The 12080-nt window shown below is 44.0% G+C and overlaps 1 protein-coding gene across 1 annotated transcript; it reads left to right on the top strand.

Annotated features, from left to right (window-relative positions):
• The first annotated feature begins 314 nt into the window (after positions 1 to 314).
• Positions 315 to 11789, top strand: NUDT7 (nudix hydrolase 7). The gene is given in 5 exon segments (XM_061173256.1): positions 315 to 331; positions 333 to 425; positions 2930 to 3083; positions 5540 to 5698; positions 10361 to 11789. Coding segments are annotated over 5 exon segments (792 nt in total). The 3' UTR covers positions 10730 to 11789.
• The last annotated feature ends 291 nt before the right edge of the window (positions 11790 to 12080 follow it).

The following is a 12080-nucleotide window of genomic DNA, read 5'->3' as shown; positions in this document are numbered from 1 at the left end:
TCTCAACTCACCAGCACTGCATTTTCACTTTTTTCTTTTTTCACAGTTGTCAATTTCAGAATGCCTCATTTACCTCCGGCATCTGAGCGAGAGCTGAGAGCTACTTTGCGCGCCCGGGAGGGCGCGGCTTTTAAGTCCCACTAGCCCCGCCTCACGTCTCGCCCCGCCCCGATCCTCCGCCTACGGCTCTCGGCTCAGTCCTGTTTCCGACCCTAGACCCCGCCCTATCCCCGCCTCCGTCCCCCAGGCCCCGCCCCACATCCGTCCTCAGGCCCCGCCTCTCTCCCCGCCCCAGGCCCAGAGCTGCTCTGCGCATGCCAGTCCGGGCGATTTTTTTCCCCCCCGGCCCGCCCCGGGAGGAGTTACCGGAAACAAACTTTCCCGGGGACGATGTGGCGAGCCTGTCCTCCCCAAGAGCCAGTCAGGTAAAGCCTCCCCGGCCCTGGCACCCCGAGCCCTGCCTGGCCCGGCCTTGATCGCGGCGAGGCCGAACAGATTGCTGGGCCACGTATGACCGGCGCCTTTTGGCTACTTTTTGCTGAGCCCGCTTGCCCACCCTCCGAGCCCGCTCTCCGGGCGCTCACCTCTCTTGGCCGCTCGCAGGGTCCCTGGGCCTTCGCAGCTTCTCCCGCCAAAGACAGAGCCGTTTGTGGCCATCGTGGGTGCACACCCCTTCCCCGAGGGCTTCCCTCTTCCGCTCACCCGGTCTCCGGAGTCCGACCTCAGGGACTGCGAGGCCGCGCCAGGCAGCTCTGGGTTCAAGGTCGGGATCTTGGGTCTCAGTTACGTAACCTCTCTGAGCCAGGACGTGATCGTGTTTCCACCTTAATGAGAAAAGCATGGGAAGAAGGTGAGATGAGCCCATGCCCAGAATGTGGTGGCTGCTACTGTTGGTGTTTTTATGGCGATTACCCCAAGGACCAGCCCCCTAAAGGGGACGTTTCTGCAGACTTTTGCTTCTGCTGGTCCCTCTGGTCAGTTCTGGGCACCTCTTAAAAGCCACACTTTTAAGTAGTCCCTCGCATTCCCGGTAGGGACAGTTTCCTTTTCTGGACGCGGGCCTGTGTGCACGGGATGCGCTCTGGAGTCCCCTCCAGTGCCAGCATTCCATTTCTCTTTTCAGGCCATTTGGTCGCTTTTGACATCCACTGCTGTTACCCAACCACATTATTGAGCATCCTGCCTCGGAGAAAGAAGCAAAAAATAGCAAACATCTCTGGCAACAACTGCCTAAGGACTGAGACATTTATGATAACATGTTACCATTCCTTGGGCCCTGAGTGTCAGCCACAGAACCATGTCATTTAATCATCACAAATATCTTCAACATGTCACAGATGAGGAAAGGGGGGCTTAGAGAGGTCGTTCCTAACACTTTGAAACCAGTTCTGCCTCACTTAAATACCCGATTTTGCCCCTTATGCAGAACTGCCTTAACCATAGAAAAGTTAAAATCAAACTGTTAGTTTCTAGGGCTGCCATAACAAAGTATCCCAAACTGGATGGCTTAAAACAACAGAAATGTATTCTTCCACAGTTCTGAGGCTGGAAGCTCAAAATCAAGGAGTCAGCAAGGCCATGCTCCCTCTGAAGGCTCCAGGGAAGGACCCTCCCTGCCCGTTTCAGCTTCTGGTGGCCCCAGGCATTCCTTGGCTTGTGGCAGCATCACTCCAATTTCTGCCTCATCTTCAAATGACCTTCTTCCCCGTATATGTGTCTCTCTGTGTCATCTCCTCTTCTTATAAGGACACCAGTTATTGGATTTAGGGCCCACCCTAATCCAGGATGATTTCATCTCGAAATCCTTCACTAATTGCATCTGCAAAGATCCTGTTTCCAAATACCATCCTGTTTTCAAATAATGGTTTTTTGGGGGAGGGGACACTATTTAACCCACTTCACAAACCAGCAATAAAATACACCTGTCAAAAAGACCAAAACAGACCCATAGTTACGGATTCAGGGCATCATTTGTGGTTATAAATCTAAATACTTGGCTTTTACTAAGTCACAGGTGGACCCAGCAATCTATGTTGTAACAAGACCTCTGGGTGATTCTGTTGCTGCTTAAGTTTGTGAACCACTGTTACAAGGCATTTGAAGACAAGGGTTTGATAATGTGACATAAGGGCCAGGTTAAGAGAAAGTCCTTAACCTTACGATGGTCTAACCTTACAGTGACTTGCTCTGCAAACCTGTCTTCCTGAATATTATTATGGATTTCAACATTGAGCTATTGCACTGTTGAAAGAACATTTACCATCATTTAAAATTCATTTAGCTTTTAAAGTGAACTCAGGTACGGAACTGTGTCCTTAGTAGTTTTTTGCCTCATTTTAGCTTGCCAACAGTCACGTGATTTGGGTATTATTACTGCTGCCATATTATTAAAAAGTACACTGAGACTCAAAAATGGTAAATGCCAGGACACACAATGAAGCAGAAACTGTCGGGATTAGGAACTTTTTTTTTTTTTTTTCAGGACTATAGTTGCTTTACAATATTGTGTTAGTTTCTGCTGTACAATGAAGTGAAATCAGCTATATGTATACGTATATCCCCACATCCCCTCCCTCTTGAGCCTCCCACCACCCCCCATCCCACCCATCTAGGTCATCACAGAGCACCGAGCTGAGCTCCCTGTGCTACACAGCAGGTTCCCACTAGCTATCACTTTTACACATGGTGGTGTATATATGTCAGTCCTAATCTCCCAGTTTGTCCCACACCCCCTTCCCGTGCTGTGTTCACACATCCATTTTCTATGTCTGCCTCTCTGTTCCTGCCCTGCAAATAGATTCATCTGTACCATTTTTCTAGATTCCACATATATGCGTTAATATACGATATTTTTTTTTTTATGACTTACTTCACTCTGTATGACATCATAACTCTGGTTATTCAACTGTTTGGTTTGCTTCCATTTTAGAAACAGTTTGGTAGATGACGCTAAGGCCCGCTTAAGAAAACATGACGTTGGGACCAAATATTCTCACTTGTTGTCTAACAAATGTTCCATCCTTTTACCGTTGTTGGCTAAAGAAGGAAAACTCTACCTGTTGTTCACCCTCCGGTCAGAGAAGGTAGGTGACAAAAAGACTCCTTCCATTAAAGTCTCAGGACATGTGAAAACCCCATGAAATGCTGTCACTGGCACATATTTTGAGGTTCTAGATTCTCAACTGTACTCTCAAAATTGTGATGTTCAACAAGTACATGAAGCCACAGGATAACAGGGCTGTTTTGGAGACGTTTTGGAAAGTAAAATAAGTAATTTAGCTAGCAAGTAATTTAAAATACTTTTAGGCCAGGGTTTCTTATCAAGCCATTGGCATTTGGGCTGGATAATTCTTTGTTGGTGGAGTTGCCCTGTGCATTATAGGATGTTTAACAACATACCTGGCCTCTACCCACTACATGCCAGTAACACACACACACACACAGACACACACACACACTCACACACACTTTTGTGACAACCACAAATGTCTCCAGACATTGCCTACTGTTTCAGCAGGGATGGGGAGGGGATAAAATTGCCCCCACTGAGAGCCACTGTTTTAGACTACTCCCACCCCAGGTATAACGTGAAAATTCTAAAGCACTGAAGTTGACAGCCTGGGCCCTAAGCTGGCTGCCTACGTTCGAATGCAGAGTCTTGTTGAAGCTGTGTGACTTTGTCCTAATTACTTACCCTCTCTGTGCTGTAATGTCTTCCCTTGCAAAATGAGGACAAGCTATTAGTACCTGCATCATAGGGCTGCTGTGAGGGCTTTACAGGGTAACAAATGTAAAGCACCTAAAACAGCACTGGCACTTGGCAAGGATTCAGTAAGTCTCAGCTGTCACCATTAGTGTCATTAGCACATGTGGCCTGAGTTTTTACGATAAATCGGTCCACTTTAAAGAAATGTTGGGCTTGGGAATGGAGTTCCCCTGGGTACACCCCTGGGTACTGTCACTCTCCCTTGCTATTGGGGGTACTTCTGAGGAAAAGTTGGGGAAGCAGTCATTTCAAAGTTATCCTAGTACAAAAAAGAAAACAGGCCACAATAATGAGAAAATAGGCTTTGTAAGCAGAATAAGAAGTATCCCTTGGGTGGGGTCAGGGGGAAGCTGAGGAATCAGCTGAAGTTTTTTGGGTTTGGGATTAGACATGTGTGGATTCTCTGTGGTCTGGGTCTGGCGACAATGACATAAACACATGAGATGATGAAAATCCAAGTTCCAAGGGGAGGTACTCAGTGGGAAGCAGGGACCAGGGTCTGTTCCCAGCTCTGCCAAAATCACCAGTGAAGCACTTAAATATATTTTTAATATTATCAGACAGACAGGCAGTAATGTAGAAAATCTAGAGAACCCCAAAATGGGTCTCGGTTTCACTCGGAGTTACTTTGCCTGTTGATTGTTATGTAAGAATCATCTTAGACCATAAATTCTGATGTGCAAAGGTCACATTTTTTTTCAAAGAAGTATTTCAATCTAATTACATCTGACTTTAGGCTCTATTTGGCTGTGGGAGTAAGAAATTCCCTGAGGCATTACTGGAGCTGTGTCCCTCCCTGGAGTCATATAAGCAGGGCCCCAAGAGACAGACAGACAGACAGATGATAGGTGATAGATGATAGATAGATGATAGACAGACAGATGATAGACAGACAGATGATAGGTGATAGATAGATAGATAGATTATAGATAAATAGATTATAGATAGATAGATGATAGATGATTGATAGATAGATGATAGAAGGACAGAGATAGATAGATAGGCAGATAGATGATAGATAGATGATAGATAGATAGATGATAGACAGAAAGACAGATAGATGATAGATAGGCAGATAGATGATAGATAGATGATAGATAGAGATATATATCTGATATATATAGATATAGATATCTGATATATATAGATATCTGATATATATAGATATAGATATCAGAATATATATCTGTATCTCAGAATATATGTATCTATATATATATCTGAATCACTTTGCTGTATACCAGAAACTAACACAACATTGTAAATCAACTATACTTCAATGAAAAAACATATTAAAAATTTTTTTCTTAAGGGTTAATTTTATATTATGTGAATTTCACCTCAATTAAACAAACACTTTAAAAAATAGTCACTTATAGAACTGTTCTGAGGGCTCAGTGAAAAGAAATCCACGTGAAGCAGCATGCCCAGAACATGGTAAGCACTCAGTAAAGATTATGGATGACATTGCTGTTTTCGTTCTCCTTTTGTTCCACTTTTTTTCCTCATCCATGTAAATTTGTTTGTGTGTGTATGGTATCTTTGGAGGGCAAGGAGAGAAAAATCAGAAGTGAGGGTAGTTCTCCAAGTTCATTTTTTAAAAGGATTCAAGAAAAAAAAAAAAACTTTTCTTTTTGGTCTTATTCCCACTTATTACCACGAGTGTGGGAATGGTCTCTGGCACAAGATAGAAATTCAGCACATACTTGTTGAATGAGTGAACAGTACCAAACTTGGAATCACACATTGCAGCTCTTTTCTTTCCATATCCAGCTGAGAAGGTCACCTGGAGAGGTCTGCTTTCCTGGAGGCAAGTACGAACCTACAGATGCGGATGACGTGGCCACGGCTCTCCGGGAAGCCCAGGAGGAAGTGGGGCTGCATCCTCATCAAGTGGAGGTCGTCTGCCGCCTGGTGCCAGTGCTGTTTGATGTAAGGCTTGGGATGGAACTGGGTTTCTGAGACTCTCATGAGCTCACAGTGGATACACTATCTTCAGGATTCCATGTTTGGCCAAACATGACCCTCAAGAGTGCTATACTGAGTCAAGAGACTGGTTCATGTGTGGCCTTTGCCCCTTGTGAGCTAAGAGGCCTTGGGCAAGCCCTCCTGCCTGTATGGGCCCCTTCTTCCCCATCCAGAAATGAAAGGGCTGAACTCCATAGTGGTTTTCAAACTAGGTGCTGTGGAACCCTGCAGATGCCTCAGAATTGTTTCATTAACATTCAGTTCACATTTATTTTTCTCCAGTATGCATTTATTTTGAGAATCCTCTTGAAACAATAATACACACTCGAGCATACCAAATTTCAGCCCCTCGGAGGCCACCAGGGTATCACTTTTGCCCAAAGGATACTCATTTTTGCACATACCGTGGAACCAAGTTTCTCCATGTCACATTAATTGAGCAGTACCCTGAGATCACTAGGGAAGCTTTTTAAAAAAAAATGTAACTGCATTTCTGTGTGAAGCAGTATTTCCTTGATAGTATATACCAAACAAACAAACAAACATAACAACAAAATGAATCCTGGGGCTGAGATAGCCAGACCTTATTTCATATGAACTGAACACAACAATTGCATTGTTGTACTAATTGACTTTAGAAGGAGTAAATTTGAAGTTGGATAACAGCGTTGTTTTATCCGTATAACATTATTCATATAAACTTTTAATTTCAGAATAGTTACAGATTTACGGAAAAGTCACAAAGATATCACAGAGAGTTCTCGCATACCCGTACACGTGTCCCCCCATTATTGACGTCGGACATCACTGTGGTACATTGGTGACAACTAAGAAACCAATGTTAGTACATTACCATTACCTAAACTCCACTCTTGTCTTTTGCTAGTTTTTCTACTAATGTCCTCCTTTCTGTCCTGGATCTCATCCAGGACACCATGTTGTGCTTGGTTGTCGTGTCTCCTTATTCTCTGATCTGTGACAGTTTCTTAGCCTTCCATTATTTTCATGACCTTGACACTTTTGAGGTATACTGGTCAGGTATGTTCTAGAATGCTCCTCAATTGGGGTTTATCTGATACTTTTCTCCTGGTTAAGCTAGGGTTATGGGCTTGAGGGAAGAATATCACAGAGGTGAACTGCACTCATCACATATCAGAGGTAGGTGTAAATTTTTTTATGTTTTAAATAGTATCGGGCTTCCAGGTGAATTTTTATGTCAAAGGAAGAATCCCACTAATACCTAAAAATTAGAAAACCAGATCGCCCTTTGTGAAGATCGGTGGTGCTGAGATATGTCTTAGTTGGGTCCATTTTAAAAATAGAAAGGTCACCACTCAAGGGAGATTTAGTTTGCAAGAAGCTAATGGCAATAAATGCATCCTCAATGAAAAAGAAATGAGACAGAGAAAAAGAACATGGGATTAGGACAAGATACGTGTCAATTACTTCCTCTTCAACTATGTTTTCTACTGGCAGCCCTTTTCAGAGGATGTCTGCAAATCCCCCAGCACATCTTAGGGATTGATTTTAGAACTCTTGACAAAACGCAAGTAAGAGTAACTCCATTTCCAAGGTCCCCAGGAGCTACTGAGTTCTGCCCTTGAGGGGATAGGATACAACAGTCTTCACAGGAGTTTATGGGTCTTCAGGAGATTTCCGTGGACCAGACGCTCCCGGAGCAAGATGCTTCTAAGATGACCTGCTCTTGATATAATGCTAATCACATCAACGAGAAATTAGAATGAACAAAGGCTTTCAAGAAAGGTGTACTATGTTTAGAAGTGCTAGTGAGGGTCATTTTGCTTTTTGGACCTTGCAGATCTTTTAAATGTGCTACCAAAGTGCCATTTATTTAATGCTTAGAAGCCTAATCTAATCCAATGGTTCTTAACTGGGGGTAATTTTGTCCCCCAGGGAACACAGGGCAATGCCCGGAGATGTTCTGGGGTGTCATTGGCTTTTACCCACACCCGACGTTAACCCTCCCACGCCTTCCAGCCCCCAACCTGCTTGTCCTTTTGTCATACATGTATGAACTTCTCTCTGCAAAGGCCTTGGGGGACATTTCTCCTTTTTCTCTGTACGTGGCCCATACCTGCCAGTCTCGATCCTTTTCTTTGCTTCCCAAAGGCCCAATTCCTGTAACATTTCAGTGGTGTATTCTGACTTCCGGGGATGTTTCTAATAGCCTGCAGCTTCTTCCAGGGGCCCTAAAGCCTGCCTCACCCTATGTCCACAGCAGAAGCCTGTCTCCATGGCATTTCAACTCAGCAAATGGCCAAATGCAGAGTTTTATGGGTCCTAGGATGTCTGCCATGCACACCTTTTTTTCCCTGCCAATTCAGACACCTGTGTTTTTAGAGACCGGATGTCCAGAGATGCTGCTTCATCCACAGATTCCCTCAGTCTCTCTTACTCTTCTAAGCTTGAACCATGTGGAACGTGCCTGACTGCATCTGAAACATTCAGTCTTAGACCATGATCTCCTTTTGAGGCTCTGATTTTTTTTGCCCCGCCAATCTCCTCAGACTCTGACACGCCAGTTTAAGGGCCGGCACTGCCATGCCAATTCACTGTCCACGCTCCTGCCTAACAGGCGTGGCCCGCAGTCCTCGGGCGGGGATGACATCTGAGCTGCAGCTGGGAACTCTCCACCGTCGTATTTAAGCCACCTGCTGTGTGCCATCTCGGAGATATGGTGACACGTGTTTGACAGAATTTGAGTGTGTGGGCAGCAGGCCCGTGGTCGAATCCTGGTTTCTGCCAAGTGTTAGCTGGATGTGACCTTGGGCAAGTTTTTTCTTGTCCAGTTGCCATTTTCAAGCTTCCTCGTGGGCAGGTTGTTGTGAAGAATCGGGGAGGGTGTTGGATTCTAGAGAAGGTTATGGTCTTTGAATGGAAATAGCAGCCACGGATGCGTGCTGAGCGATACTCCAGGCTCTGTTCAGATGCCTTCTTAGTCCTTTTAGGCCGTGTTTCTGATACACACACCGGCACCTTTCTTCCAAGACCCGTGCCCTTGGACCACTGGAACCGCCTCCCCTGATGCACAGAGAGCCAGCACTGCCTTGATTTACTTCCAGCCGGGCAGTCCTCAGCCAATGACTGAGCGGCATGAAAGCCCAGCCCCCTCATCTCGTGGGACAGACTCGAAGGTGTACTTTGCACCCCACAGGTCCCCGCAGCATCCTCGCCTGGCTTCCCCCCTACCCGTCTTTCTTCCCCGCTCCCTTCCTCACCACTTTCTCCTGGGAGCACTTCCTTAAGAAATCACTTGCATCTGAGTCTTCATTGCAGAGGCCGCCTTTGGGGAACCCTGGGACAGAAGAGGCTGAGCCTTCACACAGGGCCAGGCACAGTGAGGGCTGCTGCTGGAACAAAGCCTCTGCCCTCTGGCAACTCATGACCCCAGATTTCCCACCCTAAGGATGTCTAAAGTCTGTGCTCCCATCCTCTGCTCCTGGTCCAAATGTTGACTTTCATCATTAATTTAGTTAATGGTCTGAGTCATCACTGTTCTTTTTTTTTTTGGCTGTGCCATGCGGCATGTGGGATCTTAATTCCCCGACCAGGGATCGAACCCGTGCCCCCTGCATTGAGAGCGTGGAGTCTTAACCACTGGACCGCCAGGGAAGTCCCAGTCATCACTGTTCTTAAACATGCTTTAGCTGTCCTTCCTCAGAATTTTCCACAGCCCTGTTTGTCCTCCTATAGAACCCCAGCCTCACAATGTATCCCTGGATTTTCCCACCCACTTCCTCTTAGGAGTTCTCCCAGGAATTCCTGATTCTTCTCACTTTCTAATTCAAGGTCATGCAGTCCTTATCAGCTCCTACACTAAACTCCAGGCCTCCCCCTCAAGATTTTCAGTAGAATCTTTCAGTTAACAGCACCCTACATTCATTTCAGCACAGTAGTGGTTGTAAATAGAAATCCCCCCCCACTTATAAACATATATGTTATGTAAAATAGTGTATATATATATATATATATATATATATATATATATATATATACACACACACATATATATAAAATTTTCCATAAATGGGAATATGCCACAATTAATATGATGTCACTTTTCTATTGATAAGATGGCACATACTTGTCTATACTGATAAGGAAAGGTGTCTATCACATTCTTTTTTAAGGGCTGCATAGTACCCCATTATATGGATATAGTCGTAATTGATCTACCCTAAATATCCATCCATTGAGCAGTGATAACTTTAGTTTGGGACTATTGCAAATAATGCTTCAGTCTTGTACGTTTATCTTTTCTCACTGGTAGGAATTTATCATACAGATGTACTCACACAAATGCAATTTCAGGGCCAAAGGGAGCACATTTTTATAATATTACTAAATCTCTATTCCAAAAGATTGTACTAATTTATGTTCCCCAAAAATATCATTTTCAGACTCATCTGAGATGCTGCCTCAGGTAGGGCAGAGACCACTCCCATTTAGGGGGACATAACGTTTACTTATGGAGCAAGTTTTATGTAACTGACTGCTTTGGCCTGTGAGCTTAGTTTATGTAGAAGTGGCATGCTTTTAACCATGCTTTTTTTGAAACGGTATGTCTTCACTTCTCAGTTTGTATCTTTTGTGTTTTGCTTTCAGAGAGATACACTGATAACCCCTGTTGTAGGATTTATAGACTCCAACTTCCAGGCCAAGCCTAACCCCGATGAAGTTAAGAATGTGTTCCTGGTGCCTCTGGAATATTTCCTGCATCCCAGCGTCTACCAGCAGAATCACCTGATACGCTCTGGTCATCATATTATTATTCACTGCTTTGAGTACACAAACCCTGAAGACGGTGTGACTTATCATATCCGGGGAATGACTGCAAAATGTGCCTTGTTTGTTGCCTTAATTATTTTGGGAAAAAAACCCTCCTTTGAGGTTGAATTTAATCTCAACGATCTGATGTCATCCTCTGAAGAGTCTTTACTGAAGCTTCATAAACATGCTACAAGCAAGTTATGATTTATGAGACCAACACCCAAATAACTCTCTAAGCGGTGTTTGTGTGGGCTTATCCACAGAACAACAATAATGCCAGCTGTTGGAATTTGACAGGTGCGAATATGTTTCCTGTAATATGAAGGTAAAAACCTTGCCTTTTTTCCAGTTCCCCTCTATTATCTGAAAAAGCAAAAGTCTTTCAAAAGTAGAAAAATGGGGACTTCCCTGGTGGTGCAGTGGCTAAGACTCCACACTCCCAATGCAGGGGGCCCAGGTTCGATCCCTGGTCAGGGAACTAGATCCCACATGCATGACGCAACTTAAGAGTTCACGTGCCACAACTAAGAAGCCCACCTGCCACAAGTAAGACCTGGTGCAACCAAATAAATAAGTAAATAAAAATAAAAATTAAAAAAAAAATTTTTTTTTACTGTAGAAAAATGTGTTTATACTGTTGCATAATTTCACCCACAGTATATTTAACAATGCTTTCCTTACACATGTAAGAAAAAGGATCAGGCACATAGTAGGCACTTAATAAATATTTGTTAAATGTATGATCTTGTGGCATTTATCTTGTTTGTAGGAGGTAATACCTCTATCTGTCATTACATGTGACAGAAACTTCTGACCAGCCATCAAAATCCATCCTCCTTTTCTTATTTGGCAATAGAGTTGAATCTGAGCCCATAGCTGCCCAGGTAGAAACAGCATTACCTAAGTTCTGGTGCAGTTAAATGTAGCTCTGAAATTTAATTTAAGCCAATGGGATGTGAGTGAAAATCGTTCTTGCCAGTCATCTCCAATTTAAGGGACAAGCCAGATTCCCTGGATTCTCTTTCCCTTTTCCATGATTTATTTGCAACCCAGCCTTGACTACACAGATGAAGACAATTCCTGCAGGAAAGTTAGAGCCAAAAGATGGTAAGAGCTTGGATCTCTGAATGACTCTGTGAAGCAAAGCAACCCACCATCCTGGACTATTCACTTGGGACTGTTACATGGGAGAAAAATAAAATTCTGTCATTTCTGCCACTGTAATTTGGGGTCACTTTGTTACAGCAGAGCTATAGCCCTAATAATACACCATAACACTTGAAAATGGTTGGATGGATATTCACCGAAACTTGAGGTGTTGCCAGCAATTCGAATTCAGGATGATCTGCATTTAACATATGAGTTCTGGGACATGCACAGGACAACTTTGGGTGTTGGTGGGGTTTGGCAGTCATCATCCAAAATAACTGAAATGAAAGAATATGAGAGGCCTACAATCAGGAGAGAGAACATTATCTGTCTTAATATGATAGCAGAAAAACACTGATTTCAAGCACAATCCCCAAATCAAAAGCCAAAGAGACAAACATTCTGA

The sequence above is a fragment of the Eubalaena glacialis genome, chromosome 18, assembly GCF_028564815.1.
Source record: "Eubalaena glacialis isolate mEubGla1 chromosome 18, mEubGla1.1.hap2.+ XY, whole genome shotgun sequence".
In the NCBI taxonomy this organism is placed as follows: Eukaryota; Metazoa; Chordata; class Mammalia; order Artiodactyla; family Balaenidae; genus Eubalaena; species Eubalaena glacialis.
This window is presented reverse-complemented; position numbering and strand designations above follow the sequence as displayed.